A 21,336-nucleotide genomic window follows, 5' to 3' on the forward strand; every position below is an offset into this window, starting at 1 on the left:
CTGAAAGGCACATATAAACCGAGCAACCGCGGATTTCAAGTAACACATGTAACCCGCTTCTATTAGTTTCTTATACGCCTCAAATAAAGTCGACATGCCAAAGGATGAACTAAATAAATCACTCTATCAACCATAAAAGAGCTATAAACTGCTCCTTTCTTCAATTTTTGGTCGTAAAAATCTGCTACCTGACCTACTTATCTGCCCTTTATATATACAGCATAGAAAGCTAGCAGAAAAATTCGTACACATATCATTTTTGGGTAATAATAATAATAATAATAATAATAATAATGATAATAATAATAATAATATGAAGCGATGTTTTTGTTTGGTAATTCTCTTAGTACTACTACTACAAAATGTTTAAATCCCAGCTTTCGAATTTCTTTTTTGTGTATGTAAACTAAGGTCAGGAAGAGCATTGGATGTTTCTCAATTTGTCATTTGATGATAGGTGGATAAAGACATCGTATCGGCCGTTAAGTATTTATCAGACAAGTTTAACGCTCAATTTCAGATTTCTGCGTTGATATCCGCAAATTGGTAATAACCAATCAGAAGTCGCGCTTTGGCCTGGGAACGGTTTCTCCTTGAACTCTGCGTTTGTAATCTCCTCTTCACTTCTACTTCCAGATTCCGATACATTTGATAAAGTGGAACATATGTCAGAATGATATACCTGCCTGTAAGATATTTCCTTGATACATTTTTTTCCTGTGGCCTAGAATGAAGTTAAACAAGTTATCCTTTCCAGATGGTTTGTTGAGAAACTGTTTCAAGTGCGGGTTTTTATTATTTTTTTGAGTTAACCTATAATTTGTTGGAGTGGGTTGTAATTTTATGACCTGAAAAGGGGTTTGCATTACTAGTCAGGTATAAGCACAGGATATACATGTGTATAGGAAAAATAGGGAAGGCTTAAGCGGATAAACATCCCACGAAATGTCATTTTGTGTCTCCTTGATCTAAACCGACTTAAAAAAAATGACATACAAATTAAACGAATTGGACAAACTCAAGTATGATGTTCAAAATTTAGCCGATAACGGCACTGTTTATTGAAAGTCTCTCTGATGAAAGAAATGAACGCCAAACTTCCCTTTAACCAGATTGACTTTAACATGAGGCCAAGCAGCTATAATCAATAGCTCAAAACAAGTTAATTGGTTTAGGTATCCGTATGGGGTTTTCTGTCCTCAGACCATTGCCCTTACTAACATATTATCCTTAACCAATCCACTTTGATCTAGCCACTCGACTGCCCTCAGGTTCCACCCTGCCTACTCCGTCCCGCAGCTGCCATCTGCTATGCCACCCCCTATTACCTCCCCTGTAATGTACTAATTCTTAAAATCCTTTTTATTTATCATTATGAAACTGTTTTTCTTGTGTCCATCATCAATAGATATGTATTAGTCAATCGGTTATATGGTTTGGTTCTCTTAAGATGAGCATTTAATGCTTAAAGCGATTTGCCATCTTCATACGTACATATATACTATTATATAATTCTCATGAACTACAAAATATGTTTAAAAAAAAACATTCCACTACTTGAAAAGAGGCGTACCAATTGCACATCTATGTATTCATGTCTCAGTTATGAGATTGATTTAGTCCCAGTGGGCCAGAAACATTTGACCGGCCTGACCGCGGCGCCATATCACATCATCGTGATCGATACCCGGTCGATAATCGCAAGGACCTTTGTTGAACTCAATACCCAAGCGTGCCGACCTATGGCCCCTTGCTTCTGAAACCGAATTGCTACATAAAAGTACGGTGAATAATTACACATCCGGGGTATTTCCATTCGTATTAGCTGTAATAAAGAATATCCAAGAACATATTTCAGTGAAGTATATATGTAGTGGCCACCCGGAGACATAAACCATAAATATCTGAATCATGACATCATTGTAATGGTAATATGACGTCAATGTGACGTATCCAGGTCGAAGTGACAACTTGTACGTACCTGTTGGTAGGTACGCACAAGCTCTAGTTATATACCATACTATTTTCCGTATACATTTTAAACAATCAAAAGAGGGATAAAATGGCTAAAACATTCTTGGCGCAATTATGTACATGGAAATGTCAAATCCATCATGCGCTATGACTTCTCAATTACCTAAATAGAACCAGTGACTGAAACAATATATTGACCATCGGAATCCTATCTCTTGTTGCCGCAGATATTTCATTACTTTGGACATCAAAGATACTGGCGTCGTTATTGATTATCTTTCAGAATATTTTCATTACTGTTATAAATCATTCCATACACCTTTCATTTTACAAAACTGGGTTTTAGTAGCGAATGAGTAGAAGCAAAAGTCAACCTGTCCTGCGGGATCTATTGCGCTGTATTTGGTGTTACATTTGCCCACATCAATTTAGGTTCAGAAATAAAAAAAAAATCATGTCTGGTGGTTGATATTAAAGCGAAAAAGATGCACAAGTGTATGTGCTGTCAAATAAAGCATTTCAGCTCAGCTCTTGTTATTCTATACTGGCCTCTGCACTGACGGGTACAAAGTTTTTTTTTTACCAGAGTATAATTCCACAGTTCTCATCGTGAAATGATGCCATCAGCACTTAGTAGATGTTTGTCGTTACAAATATCCAGCGCAGCGCAATTAAGCAGGGATACTAAATTCATCTGCTTTATGTTTCTTCTCCAGGACTAGTATCTGTCAATACATAATAAGCTTCAGAAACAAATTTCATCAATTGTCGAACTTTATTATAGTGCAAAGAAGGAATTTGAAATTGACGATGCATGAACTACATCGTACCATGAAGTCAGTTAATATAACCATTTTGTACCAGCTCCAAAAGATGAACGATTAAAAAAATAATTCAACGAAGGGAATAACCTGGAAAGAAGATATCTCATAGCCCGAGTCATTCCGCTGAAGGTTTACCGCAAATGTCGAAATATGCAAATTGGAATCTGTTTTGCTCGAATTTCTTGAAAATTTTGTTTAGTCTTAAAACGGCCCTGAATTCAACGGAACTAGGTATGGCCTTGGTTTCAATTCATCCGACAAAAATTGCCCCCGAAACGCCATCGTTTCCTCTCCATATTGACTTCAGTGGCTGGGATGAAGTCAGAGCAGGCAGGGTTTACCGCTTTTTGCCAATCCCGGTGTGACAGGAATGGAAGTCTGGGGTCCCATATAATTAGTACAGGTTAGGGTTAGTCGTAGTATCGGGGCTAGTATATGGGACGAATGTTACCTGTACAAAGTAATGGGCAGCAGACTACGGTTCCTAGCGGACTCCGGCAAGGTAGACGGCTTTTAGCCAATTCAGGAACTGGAACCATATACCCATCCATTTATCAACAGACATACGTCATTTATTTTCGAAAACCTTGAAAAGTCGTGATTATACTTTTCCAATCAACTTCCGCCTCAACAAACGCTCTAATTCAAATTATTTATTGATAAATATGTAGCATTGTTAATTAATGACAATAACCTTCCTTGTAGAACATGGGCTCAACGACAATTTGTTTATACACAGTCATTACTCACGCGTACATGATCTCAGCACGGAAACGTTCCTGATACATAAACAATTCACCGGTTGACTGAATATCGAATGTGAGATATTCTGGTGATTGCAGTAATCGAAGTCAGTTTTGTTAATTTAGAAAAGTTCAATGTCTGGCATTGAGTGTTGTCTTCCAACTCGATGTAGGACCTACGAATAGCTAGTTTGGTTACTTTCCCAAGAGGGGTAACTTATGTAACGTTTATAATTGCATGGTAATACAGAAGAGATAGATTCCCTAGTGGTGGCAAGGGCATGATTCAGTTATACTGTCTAAATTGAAAACTCTGAGAAAAGTCATAATTAAAGTAGTGTAACAGTGAGAATTGTGGTAAATACTGGTAGGTTACACGATCGGATTTCGAATAGTTGCAGCTATTTGTTTATTTATTTAAGGTGATGAAACCTGCCTGGAACAGTATCAGCGGTAATGATCCAGTTGTTGCCCGCAAATAAATTATTAAGCCGTTAGTTTCAGAGATCATATATACATTTTCAAAACTTTGAAATGGTTGGTTCCCGTGTCTATACTTGAAAAGATATTCAAACATTTTTACCAGTCTTAACGCGTGTATATAGTGTACATGAACAGGCTACACCTGTATAGCAGTAGAAATGTATCACTAGAAACCGGGAGCAGAATACTCCATTACACGTTACAAGTGTTTTGCAAACAGACAAATAAATAACAGTATTGGCTACGTAACCCTGTGCGGTTATGCACATTTTGATAGGCAAAATTGTATTAATGTTAATTTACTCGATAATATTGGATTACACTTGCATTAAAGACCTTGGCATATAGGATTGAATGTTTGCGTAATACAAGCACATTAGTCTGTTACATGAATCTTAAGAGGGGCTGACATTTCGAAAATGGATCAATCTCAAAGTAACGAGTATGAGAGCTGGCAGTTACGGAATTTCCCCGTCGGAATCCATCAGGCGTATCTCTTCCACAAACCAAGGCTAATTAGTTCTGGTTCCTTGCCGCCATTTGTCATATGCAGGTACCCAGGTAGACTTCATTACCTCACACAGAGCCCTGGCGGATTCAGGGTATCGGGGACATTTTTCTCTCCGGCTTTGCATCCACCGCCCTGATGCGAATAATCATATGTGGATTAGACAGTCAAATGCAATATCCTTGGAGCAGTTTATTAGCTTTGAAGTTGTACTTCCGTCTATCCTGCGGCAGCAACTGCCGTGTGAATTACTGAATCCATCAGTTGGAAGCTGACATTTAAAACATGCAATGCACCTTAGACTTAATAGCGACACACGCATTTTCTTAGAAATTGCAACATTTTCCCCTTTAGTTTAAACTACAAGGTATACATGTACTTAACCCAATACCCTTAGGAAAATAACGTGCACCTGTTCTCGTCTACATTACGAGAGTGAGTAAAAGAAATGGAACTTGGGTGTATTTGGAAGAGTGAGATATACCATGGCGAGTAAAAGATAATTTTTAGAATTTTCTAGGAAAAATTCATTTCGGTGTATAAAGGCAGAGAGCATGTTGCATGTATTCTTTGTACTTGCACTCAGTGATTGGTTGGAAAATGCTTTTACAAATTTGCCCGCAAAAGCACATGGACAACGATTAAGAAAAGTATCAATTTGGAAGCAAAAGCACATGGATAACGATTAAGAAAAGAATCAATTTGAAGGCAATATCGTGTAATCTCTTTTATCCAGCGTTACCAAATTATCTCTGAACTGATACATCCATCTCGACTGCAAGAGAAATTCGCCAGCACTTCACCACGCGTTCAGCTGAAAGCTCGCATTAAGCGCCGTCTGTTGCATTCATTTTCATCACACGTGAACTTTATGAACACGGAAATAAAGGTGTTAAATGCTGATCCGACATTAAGATAGTAATTCATTCCCCATATAGACGAATATTGGACAAGGCAGTTACGCAATAGACTTGCCAGTATCGATAGAACGCCTGTGGATATTCAATCAGCGTCGATCGCGACGGTTTTCCGGTTTGTAGGCCCGATGTAAGTGAGCGTCAATTAATATATTAGAATGCGTGCTGAATACGTCCAATCAGGCACCGATCATAAAGACACCTTTTTTTTTATCTTCGTTTGAATGTTTTTTGACATATTTTCATGTTTCCTTTTCATTTATTTCAAGGAAGTGAAGTTAAAATACAATCGGCCGCATATACTTTTAGGCGTGACTGTTTAGTCGCTCCCAGGAACCCTATCTCTGCAATTGCGATTGGATACCCTGGCAGAGTAATCGTTTTTCCCAGACTTCCTAGTAATGGACCTGCTTTAAAGATAATAACTTGATTTAAGCGGCAGAAATGGTGATCGCTTTTATGTGGTTCTAATTAGATTGAATGGATTCTGTATGTTTGTAAACCTAGCCATTCCACTTATCTTCGCTGCTACTATTAAAACGCCAGGTGCATAAGTGGTAGTATGATGAAATGGCAAAGACGGATAAGGTGGGGGGGGGGGGGGGGGGGGGGGTGACAGAATGTACATGCTTAATCTCAAGTCGTTTTTGCAAAGAATGGTTGAAAAACCGAGACTGATTTTTTTACCCCAGCGTATAACGCCGCACCTACCAGTGACATAAAAATTTAGCCTTGAACCGGTGAGTATACTAATGTTAAGGCCATGAGATAGGTTACCTACCAGGACGTTGTTGATTTTTCAAACCAATACCCCAGTGTTCTCTGATCACCGTCTCATGGCGAATTTATGGTGCAAAATTACTGTCATTGATCCGTTTAATAACTATTGCCAGAGACGGTCCATAAGCCACGCACTGCAGCTCCGGTCGAGAAATATCTTGCTTCGATCCACGCCAACTATCAGTATATGCCTCGTTATTATTTTTTGGTCCCCTTGGCCCGAAAATCGAGTTAGTTATGGTTCGTATGATCAATCTACTAAGTTGTGTTATTTCGCAAGTATTGAGTATTGGTGTCTACTCGCCACTTATTTGATACATGACGAATGGAAGCAGAATTAAACGTGACTTACGGTGGTTTATTAATCGATGATAGCTGCACCATTTTGTGGTTTCCAGTCGGCCTTGGAAATTTATGATTTAATGATATAAAAATTAAGTGCCTCGCTTTTCTTTCAAATAACTTCTATATGCAATAAACATCGATGTCATTTCAATGCTAACCAATATTTGCATTTGGAATATTAAGTTATTGTTATTGAATTAGTGGCTAGGCGGTTTGAACTTTTAGTTAATCGTAACGAAGCATTGCTGTTTGTGTTTAATCTTAATTTACAAATAAATTCCAGGAAACTGTCATCAAATAGCGCTGGTGCAATTTACCCAACAATGGAATTAAGGCAGTTGTAAAATAGATGTCCTCGTAAAAGATTTTATATAATGTCCTAATTCACCTAGGTCAATATCACGCCTTTTAGGAGGATCTAATTCGCTGTGTTTATTCCACATGCATACAAGCATGAGAAGCGTGTCTATTTAAAAGACGGTAAGTCCTCTAGTTTTTTAAAATAATTTTCATGATCAAAACCGAGATAATAACACAATAATGAGGATCTATTCCGCTGTTTATATTCCACATGCATACAAGCATTACAAGTATATCTATTGAAAAGACGCTTTAATGAATCCAATGATCATAACCAAAAAAAAAAAAAAAAAAAAAAATGATACAATTACATTTATTTTGTTAAACCAAAATAAAAATTAAGATTAAAACCTTTGTATATGGCGGTTTACGTACTCTGTAAATCAGAAACGATCAAATTAAAACTTTTGACTCGTATCGCCTAGAGAAAACATAATCACTCGCGGACTGAGATTTCAGAAGAGGTTTTCCTTAATTGAAAAAAGCTTTGTAACTCTCACCCGGAGCTAAAAACCAAACATCCAGAGGGGGAAATCCATGTATCGATTTTATTTTCCACTTGAAGTCTGACATTTCTCCAAACAGATGTCACGATCAGTTCCCCGATGTTTCCATCGGCCATGTGCGCCAAGCTTATGGTTTCCGCTTACAAAGAAACACATGTTTAACAAGCCCCTTATATACTAGGGGTATCGCTTTTATCCAAATGTCTTTTAAGATTAGTAGACAAAGTGGTATCTCACAGAGTATAGAAGACCACGTTTTTTATGTGGCTAGATGTGCTGGGAAACGCGTCCTTGGAGGAAATCGATACGCTTTGCCTTGCTGATTAGAGCGATGGTCCTAACCTGTATTCTCCGTTGGAAACTCGTTTGCAGAAGAAATCCATCGTGTCACAATTTTTCGCTATTGTCTTGAATCACATTATTCACCATTTTACATTTTTTTGTTTTTCTCAAATGCTAAAGGACATTTTTTTGGTTTTACAATGAACTGATTTTGAATATAATTACCAGTAAAATATATATGGCACATTGTTTTAGTCTAAGGCCATATTCACAATCGAAGTTGATCCGCGGACTAACAAACCCGTGGATCAAAAATGGCCGACCCACTTGAAAGCCTGCCGCATAATCCCGACGGGGAATCTATACAGTGTCTATTAGGGGCTTATGCGACAAGCTTTCAAGTGGATCGGCCATATTTGATCCGCAGATCTGTTAGTCCACGGATCAACCTTAGATGTAAATGCGGCCTTAAATTTCCATCGTAGCCTCCAAAGGGCGTTGAAACGCCAGGTTTCAGGGCGTCAGATCGTAAAGAACATTGCACTGGAATAGCATCAGTTCTATTGAGTAATTTAGAGGCACTTTGCCATGGAAAAAAGGTTGCGTGAAAAATCAACAAATATATAATAGAAAAGGAAGGGGTGCTGATGTACCAATAAGTGGAACCTTACCAAACAGTTAGCGAAAAAAACATCAGATCTAAGCAAAACGCCAGCAGGTGTAGAAATATTAAAATGCCTTGGGACCCTTGATAAAGATGCATGCGCAGTAGGTTCATATTGTGTGTCACGTACACATATCTGGAACTGAGTTTAGGAGATTTTTAACAAAACCGGTTTTGTCTTAGTTCAAGGCGCAGACGTCTACAACGGTATTTGTCTTTTGTCTTTGACCTTCTGAGGACTCGGAAGAACAAGTGACAGTCACAGATGGTCGGAATACATAGAGATGTAAATTTGTCATTTTTCACCGAAGTTAGAAAACTTATGAATTGATTGATTGATTGATTTTTTCATCTTTTATATCAATGAAACGTGATACATTGTTCTTACATTACGGAATGCATACTGTTAATCAGGAGAACTACTGCAGTGCCAATTTATCCGAGTCGCTTGATGTGATTGCGATTTAATCTCGTCATTTACCGAGCCATTTTCAGCCAGCATCAACTTGCTCGATTAAAACAGTTTCATTAAATCGAACAATTTAAAGCCGATGAACTGACTCAACAGATAAAGGCACTGATAAGGATGCCCCTTGAGTTGAATGAGCCTAACTGACGCATTAAGCTGATTCAGAGCAGAAAAAAGAAAACAATTAATTCTCTCTCTCGGTACAAATGGAGGCCATTCATTTTATGAAGCCGTACCATTTATTTCATTCCCTGATAGGTTTAAGATATGCAACGTGATTTTGCAGATGGATATTGAACTAATATTATATTTCTGTACAGTCTTCTGCCATTTTAATCAAGTGGCATAGATTCATAAAGTGCTAGCAATAGTTTTGTATGGTGAACGCCGTTTACCAGTGAGCAAAGGTAATATTAGTGGTCAATGGGTTGTCAACAGAACACGTCTTGTTTTTTTTTCCTTTTTTAATACAAGAATCTAAAATCTTGTCTATTATAGATAACCTAAACATGAAATATGTTTCACATTGTTAGGAGAAGATGCACTATGGACCAGATGTGGAGACATAAACACATCAATGTTTTTATTATTTTCTGATTCTGCAGAAAACGGAACACATTTCCTTATCACACATTGCTTAGCGTAGATGAAGGCCTGCAACATTACGTCAGACAAAAATGTTTTAATACACCAAGTCGAACCCAATACGCATCATTAATTGTTAAAACGTGGAATTTCAAAAAATGGTCATCACGCCGCCAAAACGTCATATCGCAAAACATCATTTCGGTGATCAAAATGGTTTGTTGCAGCATATTAGATGCGTTATATGGACTATCGCACTTTACGTGGTCTCCTTGCATAAAAAAATCTCCCTCAGTTGTTTGCGAAACAGTTACAAAACCACTATTTCCAAAATGGCATGACGGCATGACAGATATGACCATTGTCTTGGTTTATATGTTAAGTAAAGGTCTATTTATGTTGGCGAGTGTAGGGAATTATATAACAATGGTTATGCAGGAAAAGCTACATTAATCGAAACAGCCACGACGTTCAGAAGCAAATTCCCACTTGGGCAGCAGTGATCGAATCACTTCGTTTTAATAAGTCTGATTGCTATATTGAAACTTAAAGTAAACGTTCTAACACTCTTTGAGATACTTGTTGAGTTAGACAAAGCACAAGAAGTTACAGTGTGTGAAAGCTGGCTTGCAATGAAAAAAAAAAGTTCAAATGAATCTTATTCAACAGCTGGGCTACGGTTGCATGATGTGTTTTATGTTGCTATGTTGCACACCTCAAAGTCAGGTCTGAAACCCACAGTATACTAGGAAACATTCTGATATGAAAATCAATGATTTATGTCTCCATCTACTGTAAACCGGTCCTGTTTTTACCCCCGAACCCAAACGCCGAGTGAATGCAAGGACGTTCGGTGTAATTGTTAAACTCTTCTAGTATTGGTGTCTTTGGGTGATACAAATACTTAACTGCAGCTTATACATTAAATGATTTGGTGTACTGTATAAACACTATAAACATCATGATGATAATAATGGGACATTATTGGCATCATGTCCCACACAGATTATTCATCAGTATAATAATAATAAGCTTATAAGGTAGGACTGTACCCAAATAGGGCCAAAAATCACTTTTTATAGATAAAATCAACAGCAATGTTTTTTTTAATCCCTGAACCCCTTTTGTAGTACTTTATTCAAGCGTTATAATACCATTAAAATTATGTTTTAGCTGTCCAGGTGCCTGGGGAAATCAGGAAACCGAAAAAGATGTTTTCCCCCAAAAAAAATCCCAATATTACGCCAAACGATGAACTTGGAGCTGTGTTTTAAGCATGAATATGTGTTTTGAAGATACATTAAATGTATACAATGTATGAATAAAAAGCTAAGACCTTTAATTTAAGATAAAATCTCCAACCTGCAGTCCTACCTAAAAGTAATGATGATACCGCTAAACGTTAAACGAAGTACCCCCTGTGACATTGCTTCCATTTTTATCTGCAATCTGCATTGTTCTTTATACTGGATGCAACAAGGTTTCTCGTTTCCATAGATAAGGTCGAAACCCTCACATGTGCAAGAAGAATGGGGTTTTCAGGGACAATACCTCAAAATGAAAGTGACTCTGTCGGCCTAACTTAGGTATATAAAGCGTTTGCTCTGATAGAATATTTATAGAACTAGCTTTTTGGAAGAGGCTGTTGCTGTTGCCACGTTAAACTATTGAAATCATTTCACAAGTCAGCGCATGCATCATGTACGGCGACATTCACTTCCATAATGAATCAATTAACAGTTAGGGTTTTCTGAAAGAATCGAGAAAAACGGCTTAGGTTTGTCATTTAAATGCCATTTTAAGAATTGTTTATTAGGGTTGGATCTTTGGTGGTGGTAGTATTTTTTCATTGTACAGTTAAAAAATCGAAGGTGACATTCTATCTTTATTTATTTGATGATCCTAATGGATTATTAGCCTTTTAGAAATTTCATTTTACAAAAAGACAGCAAAGATACACAAAACAGCAACATATAGCAACATATAGCAGTAAAATATGTTGAACAATATTGAGCACGTTTTACCAAATTAAGCTCTCTAAACCTAATGTAGATTTAATCGGCAATAAACGGCATTATTTATACCAGCAAAAGGAAGATATGTGAAGTATAAAAACAAATATGTTTAACCATGCCTCAGCTTGTATTTCTCATAACCGATTAAAATGTCTTTCCTACCGTTCAATATTGGATACTGGGTCTCGTGTACACTTAACACTGTATACACTCGCACTCACTAATTTCTATAGGTTCAATCTGTGTTCTATTAAGACTTGTTTGTCTAATCAACCAAAGTTTTTGGAACTTCCCTTCATTTACTTATTTATTTATTTATTTGTGTAATTTGTGTTGAACTATGCATGTTTATATTGAAACATGTTATTAAGCTTTCCATAATAAATATTGCAAACCACCAGCCGGCCAGAATATCTTTTTAATCGCTAGTAACACGTAGAAAAAATATATACATGTGAATATATACATACACCATTTACAAGTAAATGCCACCTGCTGCCTTGTCTTCAATTGCACATTTCGCCTACAGTGTGTATGGGTGTTCGTGCAGAGAAGTCACCAGGGAATCAATCGCCGACTTCAAAGACTTGCTCTTTCACTGGCGGTAACAGCTATACTCCAGTGACATTTACCTGCTATCTGTTCTCTCAGCACTATGCACTTTTGACGTTTCTTTCGAAAGTAACGGTATACTAATTACCCCTATGCGTTACGTGAGTTTGGTTTTCAGCACAACAGGAAAACATCTGAAAACTTGTTCTTATGTTTTTTGTCCTTTCAGTTAATGTCAGCCTATCTAAAGGATTTAGGTGCATTGTATTACATACATACATTTATATGTGGCTATCACACTTTGAACTGCAGGGAAACATTCTGAAATACATTCATTATATACAGTTGGATATACAACTTTAAAAGGGCACGAAAACTGTCTGAAGTTAGAGGGATAATAACTCTTCGTATGAGATCTATATTTCAAAACAAAAACATTGTAAACTACTGATAGAAATATAACATATTCTGTTTTACCACAAAAACGGCAGCTATGGCTATTATTCTGATATCTGAGCTTGTCATCGGACCACGTGACCTCCATAGATGGCTATGCTCTGTAAAGATCTCGGTCCCGTTTGAGAGTAAAGAAAAAAATTAATGTTTGTAATACAATTCAGACTACTTGCGTGACAGTACAGTTGTGATTTTATTTCGGCATTCCATTGCCTTTGTGCTTTTGAAGCCAATTGAGGCACAGTGTGTCAGAGACCCCTAAATGACTTTAACGTGTTTATGGCTACTTCCGTAATAGTACAGGCATGATCTAATATCTGAATTTCATAGCCTTTGTGCTTTTGAAGGCAATTGATTTTGGACACCTCCTGGAAAGGTTGACCCTTAATGATCTATGCTAGAACTCTTTGATACATGGTGCTTGTAGTACATGCTTTATGTAAGTGTAAAATTTCTTTTATAGTTAAATGTTTTATATGGGACTTGAGCCAGTTCTCTTTATGCTTATATGTACATAGTAGACACTGAACCGTGGACGTGTTGAATTTCTACGTGATCAACATATAATTCTGTATTAAGTAATTCGAAACTGATCGGGCCGATAACAGAAATGGGTGCAATGACGATATGTGGTCACCAAACATGATGATCGCAGTGGTCACAGTGGTCAAAAAGGTCGCAGCGGACACAATAGCAATAGTTCCATTAGTTATCCATGCTCAGCTTCTGAAATGACTTTGATATCTTGTAACGTTTCCATTTTATCTACGGAAATGATCTGCGGATATTCGATATGATAGACATATTCACTGATTCAGAAGCATGCTGAACAGACAGATAGCCACCCTGATGGAATCATTTGTTTGGTATTTTCACAGATCTATATTACAGGCAATTTCTCCCTCTTGGCTGTTCGCATATTTTGTTGTATGTGATAAAATAAATGAAAAAATAAATGAACAGATGTTGGCCCCTAGACTTAAAAAATGCAATCAGGGCAGATAACGTTCTGTCCCATTTTTGCCATGGAATATGATTAACTTTCAGACAAAACACGTCAAATTAAAGCCCATAACAACAATGCAAGCAGTGAATGCAAATAAAATATTTTGTGAAACTAAGCGAACGATTTCCGCACCTTACTTAACGCGACAACCCACAGTTGGTACTAAAGTTTTTTAAAAAGCTTCTTAGTACCCATTTACGTCACGAGTTTCAGTGAACCAAAAGAAACTGATCGTCTGCCGTCATCGCACCTGTAGAAATTAGGTTTAATTGTCAATTGACATTTTTCTGTTGATAGAATAATGAAGATGAACGCAGTTCACTCCCAGTGTGCTCCCGCTTAATTGGCAGGTTGCGTCTGAGATACTAAAATGAGCTGCACCTTATGATGAGGGCCCCTTTGGAGGGGGGGGGGGGGTTAGCGTTCATATTTCACGAGAAATAAAATCATCAAATCACAAATCGCAGTAAATAAAAATTTACTCATATCATATCTCATTGAACATCATATTATCAGTATCATTTACGGGGAGTTGAAAATCACGAATCACCGAGTATAATGACTTCGTTTCAAAGGATGAAGACTAAAAAGCCGCACTCACGAGGCTGGGGATTCTTTCTATTCTAACAAAATGCTTCTTGCCGCTGCTTCATTGTAACATGACCCCTTTAAACTGATAAAACTAGGATAACAAAATGAACTACAAATTGGACATAAAGAAAAGCAACTTGATCAGTTTTGTAGTGTTTTGCAAGAAAAGCTCATCGCATTTCTCCCAAATGTCGAACAGAAAGGATTTGAGTAGAAAGGTAACCGTTTCATCTATTTTCAGAACCCACAACACCTAATATGCTACTTTTCAAATCAAAACATAGAGAAAATATACATAAAGCTTTTAGGATGTGGTTACCTCTTATCTAACATTTGCGTTTGACAGTCTTTGTGCTTGCCCACGCGGCGCGTGGTTGCCTAGAATCATGTCGTGCAGTTGTGTGTATGTATTTCGGCTGTAAATGGTGGTTTGGTACGTGGTACTGGTATTTATTGAAATAAAGGCAAATGAATGTGTTAAACCGCTGAGCGAAGAAACAGACTTCTAAAAAAGATATGAATACACAGAGAGCGATGGTAGAGCAAAAATGAAAGTAGAAAAAATTAAAGTTTCATTAAAAATTTTGTACTGTATTTGATATTTATAATATACAGTAGTACTTGGGCATTTTCGTTACCCGTGAAAGCCACTTTTTATTTACCACGATGCGTGACACGTTCCTATTATTTAGCATGATGCCAAAAGCACCCAATTCCCGTGAATTAGGCAAGAGCAGTGTCGCGTCTGATACTTCGAAACGCGTACTGACGCACACCTTGAAAACGGGTATTGTGGTCCGATCTACCGGAAATTCAGGATCATTCAGAGCCGACCACTGTAAAAACTGACAAAAGACAAATACGAAGAATTGACTGTGATCGGGGATATTTGTATCATGTTAAAATGGATACTTTGGTTTTTCAGCATATATGGATATCTAAAAAGAGTACAAAAGTAACACGACATACTTAAATTACCCTTAGCTCTCGAAGTTTGACCCTTTATTTTTTACAAATGAATTAAGAAAAAATATATTTCACAAATAAACAGTCAGCTCATTTTTTTCATGTCAACTTCCTGGGTCCTTGGAGCTGCATCTTATCCAAAGTAATTACTTCACATATTTATTTTAAGCTTCAGTTCAGTCACCTTTATCTCTGTTGACCGTTCCCGGCGGCTCTCTCAATTCCTCGCAGGGGTCGGCCTGTCTACTTTCATTATATTATACATGTGATTTTGATCCGGTTCTTGGAATCTGCAGCAGCTGGTATTGATATTGTTGCACAGGTCGTTGTTTTGGAGTGGCACTTCTCGGTCTGTTTTATGTGTTTTTAATTAAGTCAGCGCGTACGTCCTATACTCAGTAGGATTAGTTCAAAGACAATCTAAATCCAGCTGAACTGGTTTTGCTGATATTCGTCATTCAGTTGTAACGTTGGACAAATGTTTGCGTGTGCGTGACCAAAATTCATAACATCTGATCATTGTATCCATTGTTCAATGAGAGTAAGGCTCCGTTCACATGGAAAATCTATTTTCTAAAAATCTATTTTCTATTGGCGGTATCTTGTGATCACGGTCTGTGCCCTGAATACCCCGCGGCGTAATTACTGGCAGCACGAGCCAGTTACTTCCAAAGCTGTAATTAATTCTCGGCTGTCCTCGGAGTGACCACAAGATACCGCGAATAGAAAATAGATTTTTAGAAAATAGATTTTTCATGTGAACGGAGTCTAAAATATTAACACACACATACACACACACATTTATACTGTATATGTAGAAAATGCATTGGGTTTAGTTAGACTGAAAGATCTCGGAACAAATTTTCAGCGTTTTTTCTACAATATATATATACAGCACAAGGAGGGAATTAATTTTTTTGACTACATATATATTTTTTATAGAATCTTGTAGAAAAGATTGATTTGGTATTGATTTTTCCACCGGTGTCTCGTCTTCAGTTGTTTGTAAAGTATGCAAAGATCATATTTGTCCCTGTGGACTTAACACTGCGTATGAACAATGTTTACTTCAACTCGCACGACATCCGTGCACCATTTTTAAATCAGAGACTTGTTCGGTGAAAGACCCCGACATGTAGCATCACGTACTTTAAGTTCCAAGAAGGAAATTGGAGAAATCAGAGAAAGAAAAGAAAAATCAGTGCTAAGAAATCATCACATGCGTGAGCATATCTACCATGGCCCATAGGAGCCTACTCGTGCGTCTCTCAGACGCCCCTTAACATTCTAAAACGACTATTCCGTATGTTATTAAGCCCTATAGCAGCGGAATTGACAAGGCCCATGCCGCATTCGTCTTTTACAACAGAGCTTTGAGCCCCGAAAATAACATGTCTGTTTCGCCACTTACTGAACTCCATACATGCGAGATTGACATGACTGCGAAAACCGCACGAGCCATGTCTATTTCGTGTTGTTAACATTGTTATTTAAAAGCACAAATGCGACTTGGCACAAGGCAATTTTGATTTATGGGAGCCAGCAAGTTTCGAAATAAACATGTCTATGTCAATTTCTTGTTTTATTAGATGCACAGTATAAGTCAAATGCAGCGCAGGCATGGTCAATTTCGCATCTATGGGTCTCAGTGAATGACGGACAAGACATGACCATGTGAATTTCGAGTTTTATAACAAAGCCATTTGAAGCTCAAAAAGCCACAGTAAGAGACGAACGCGACATGGGCCGTGTCAATCTCGCATCTAAAAGACGCACGGTCTTTGGGCTATGGTACTGCAGGCCTACATACCTGTGTATCATCATTTTTAAACGACTTGAAAAGAAGTGATATAACTGAATGTTATTTGAATGTCACTTTGATTGTCAATTAAAAGAAAACGCTTCGTAGCAATTTTCAAGACCTCCTAAACAATAGCTAGAGAGTTCAATTGCCATTTTATGCTGTGCATATGCAGAACATGCAAAAAAGCGAGACTATTACCTGTTTCCGCTAAGCACTCGCACCAAGTTGATAATTACGAGAGCGCCTCCTGATAACGTAAGGTAATTTAGGTTGATTAAACGCTCTACGGGTGTTGTTGAACTCCGCTTTTGAAACCTGTGTGATTTATAGCAGCTGTCGATTAGTCTACACATCGATACAGTCTTTTTGAAAAAAAAAAAAAAAAAAACACACACACACACACACACATTCAAGACCATGTGTTAATAAAACTGGAGTCTAATCAATAAAATGGAAGTCATTTTGATCTAGATGGAGTGCAATCAACGTAACGGACTCAAATCTAAAGCGTTGGCTTTGCCTCCCCTATAATACCAAGCTTATTCTGTAATACAGCTCCAAGGAACCTAAGCTCTAGAGCAATGGAGTCCACCTAAGAATTGACACCCATCGCAGGCAGAACGCCGAAGTATTTTTGCTTTTAGTATTTGAACTATTCATCAACTCTTGTGCTTATTCTAAATCCTAGTTTTCCATACACCAAATGATGTCATGGAATATCATTTTATGTTGTATTTTATCATGCGTGCCATGCAATATGTTACAGCACTTTATGTTTATTTTACTGAACTGTTCTGATTTTAGCCAAATAGCTTGTTAAACAGGGGGAATGTGACATTTGTTCTATCGCAGAAGTGACGTAACTTCACTTGCAACTCATGTTTTAGGCCTAGCAACTATTTAACAGGTCTTGTAAGATATCTCATTGACAAATATGGATATTTATTACACCGCAGGCACACTTTCTTCAAGATTCGTCGTTCGTTTCCTTAAGTTCTGCTGTAGTTGTACCAGATTGCGGTAGCTGTTCCGTATTTTGCTAGCTCAAAAAACACAACTACAAAAGAATAATGATGAACTAACCTATTGGACAGATATATATTAAAGGGATTATAACTCTTCGTTTTGGCCAAAAAATGAATTTTCCTGGAGTAAACAACAATTATCCCATACTTACCAATGGTTAATGAATCCATTTCAATTCATTCAAAGTTAGTCCCTGTTTTTTTTCTAAAAAGTCTGGTTTTTTGTTATAATCTCTTAAAAGATTATAACAGAGTATAGCCATCAATGGAGGTCACGTGGTTTGAAGACAAGCTCAGATATCAGAATAATAGCTTTAACTGCTGTTTTTGTCATAAAGCAGAATATATTATATTTCTGTGAGTTATTCACAATGTTTTTATTGTGAAATATAGACCTCATACGAAGAGTTGTTATCCCTTTAAGATGTTTAAATGATCATCTATTAAGGATGCTCACATGGAGAAAAAAGACTGTCAAATGTAAATGAGCTGCAAATGTACTTATCAACTTTCAATTCTCCACAGGAAAAAAAACAGGTTATATTCGTTACAGTTTGCCGTGGCAACCATTACGTTTACACTAAAGGAACATTTTCTCCGTTGAATCAAACGATCGAAATCGAATATTCCATCTTGCCATATTTAAAACCCATTAATGTTCTTTATGTCCTTCCAGATTTGTCACCGTTGTAGCCTGCCTGTTGTTGAGTGTCCTTGAAACTGTTCCCAGGTACCGCGTCATGATCAGTCAGTTATTGTTCTTTTTGGTAAGTACATCTTGCAGGGCACTGGCAGACATGCCGCGTGGAGTTAAGGCACTCTGCCTGTATAGGAATGGGTGCAGAACGAGGTCAGAATGTTGGAATAAATGAGTGAATGAGTGAATGAATGAGTGAATGAATGGATGAATGAAAGGACAAAAGGAAGGAGGAAGACAGTAAGAGTAACAGTAAAAAAACAGAAAGAGGAGAAAGAAGAAATGAATCAAGAAATAATAACGAATGAGAGAATGAATCATGTTGTTAGTGAATGAGTGAATTAAGGAAAGAAAGAAAACAAACAAAAAGGAGGGAATAAAAAAGAAACAAAGAAAGATAGAAAAAGAAAACAAAGTAGAAAGTAAATGCGGTAAAATGAGAGAAGGTGTTTAAGGACAAACGGCATATATACGTTGCGTTTATTCAACTTGGCAAGAAAAGGCTGTAGCGTGCGTCATCTTGTCGTAACAAACCAAGTATTTGTTCATGTTCCGCAGTCATATGTGGTCATAGTCTCCTGTTATTGTCTCCAGGGTCACGATAAGGTAATTATCATCATCAACCTTTGCCTACACAGTTGTTTATTTGCTGTACATTAAACCGAAGTGACACATGCAACATTGTTGCGGGTTTTTGTCAAAACAAATTTTCAAGACAAATAAGTCGGACATGAAACACTGGAACGAAGCAATTGTCGGATGTAATTTCTACATGGTGATGGGCGTACATTTCGGAGTTGTAGCCCAGGGGGTCTTATCCGCCCAATATAGTTAAGCAGCCCACGTATGCTAAATTTGCTATAGGATGGACAGTTCTAACCACACTAAAAACGACGTTTTACCCAGTGGCGGATGCAGTGCACACACACACACACACACACACACACACACACACACAGTGGCGGGACACACTTGTAATATGTCTAAATGTACCTATACTATTTCATCACAGTGACCACATGTTTGCTATCACTTGTATTACTCAATATTATCTAAAACAGTTATCACAGATACATCATGTTTTTCTTTTCAAATACGGTACGCGTCTGGTATTTCTTTGCACAACATATTTTAATATTACCTTCATACTTTCGGGTACATCTGCAGGTCAATACACACCAACATGCACTGTGACGTACAAACGCACGCACACATGCATACATACATAAACACACACACACACACATAAACACGTTCACATATATTATTTATGGAGAATCTCATTTTAGTCATTTGTCTTCCAGGAACTCATCATGGTGCTCTGGTACACAACTGAATACGTGCTTCGCGTGTGGTCTTCCGGCTGCCGGTCTCGTTATCAAGGACTGGAGGGTAGACTCCGCTTCTCTCGGCGACCATTGTGTGTAATAGGTGAATGGAACGGTTGTATATGTCAAGATAACTATTTGAATGTTCTTATGTAACAGTCTCAAGGATTGTAAAACTAAGCAAAAACAATCTTTATAATCTGTCTACCTGTCCCTATTGAATCGATACAACACAATTTTTGTATGCATACACGTATAATCTGCAACTTGTATGACTGATTCTGAAGAATCAAATAATGATTTTCGACGAAAACAAAGGGCATAAAGCTGCTATATCACCCATGTACACGACAGGCCTGAAAAATAGACCTGCCAAATCAACTGTAAGCTATGTACGTACCGCAAGTCCAAATTGTTGTTTTGACAGCCCAAAATGATCATACAAATGGTCCGAAAACAAAAGAAAATGTACATTTGATGCCCTTGGGTGTTTTGTAAAACACCTGCAGACCTTCACCTATCAGTGCGTGCTTGAATAGTTTATTTGAACCAATTTCTCAAGTTCCATTCTAGACTTAATAGCGAAAGAGCCATTAGAACAATCAACGTGAGTGGTTTTGAAATGAGCTGCTAAGCAAGTGTTGTAAGTGGGCTGATCACTTAGACAAGGTTGTTCCCAACAAGCCGTGACAAACCTGACGTGCACACACGCCATGGCCTTAACTTCATAAATAAATATATAAATAAATAAATACACAACATAAATACATGATTCTTTGTTTTCCAGATGTCCTCTGCATTATAGCCAGTGTAACAGTATTACTGATTGGAGCCTCGGGGGTGCCTTTCACGTCGGTGTTGCGAGGGCTGAGGTTCTTCCAGCTCCTCCGTATGGTGAGGCTGGACAGACGGGGCAGCACATGGAAACTACTCGGGTCGGTGATCTGGGCGCACAGACAGGTGAGGGAGACATATATGTGATATGGTGACGTGTGATATGGTTGGATGGATGAAAGGGAATTATATATAACCTAATTGAATTTAATGGAATGGAATAGAAAGGAATAATATAGAATCAAGGAATTCAGAATGGTGCAATACAATGCAATGGGATGCAATGCAATGTTATGCAAAAATTTCAAAACAATGCGATACATCACAACATCTACATGTAGCTTACACCACCACACAAAAATACAACATCTACATGTAGCTTACACCACCACACAAAAATACATTATCTACATGTAGCTTACACCACCACACAAAAATACAACATCTACATGTAGTTTACAACACCACACAAAAATACAACATCTACATGTAGCTTACACCACCACACAAAAATACATTATCTACATGTAGCTTACACCACCACACAAAAATACAACATCTACATGTAGTTTACAACACCACACAAAAATACAACACCTTGCTTCCACCACCATACACTAAA

General features: G+C 37.6%; 1 protein-coding gene across 4 annotated transcripts in view; it reads left to right on the forward strand.

Annotated features, from left to right (window-relative positions):
* The window catches only part of LOC106180446 (potassium voltage-gated channel subfamily KQT member 1), a 113,179-nt gene that overhangs the window by 74,116 nt on the left and 17,727 nt on the right, over positions 1 to 21,336 (forward strand). For all 4 annotated transcript variants that reach the window (XM_086993982.1, XM_086993980.1, XM_086993984.1 and 1 more), the window contains exons 4-6: positions 18,532 to 18,622; positions 19,857 to 19,983; positions 20,668 to 20,840. In XM_086993982.1, the coding sequence (XP_086850108.1) occupies positions 18,532 to 18,622; positions 19,857 to 19,983; positions 20,668 to 20,840 (391 nt within the window). The remainder of the gene's footprint in view (positions 1 to 18,531; positions 18,623 to 19,856; positions 19,984 to 20,667; positions 20,841 to 21,336) is intronic.

This window comes from Lingula anatina, chromosome 8, assembly GCF_051362555.1.
Source record: "Lingula anatina isolate TDL-2025a chromosome 8, LinAna3.0, whole genome shotgun sequence".
Taxonomy (NCBI): domain Eukaryota; kingdom Metazoa; phylum Brachiopoda; class Lingulata; order Lingulida; family Lingulidae; genus Lingula; species Lingula anatina.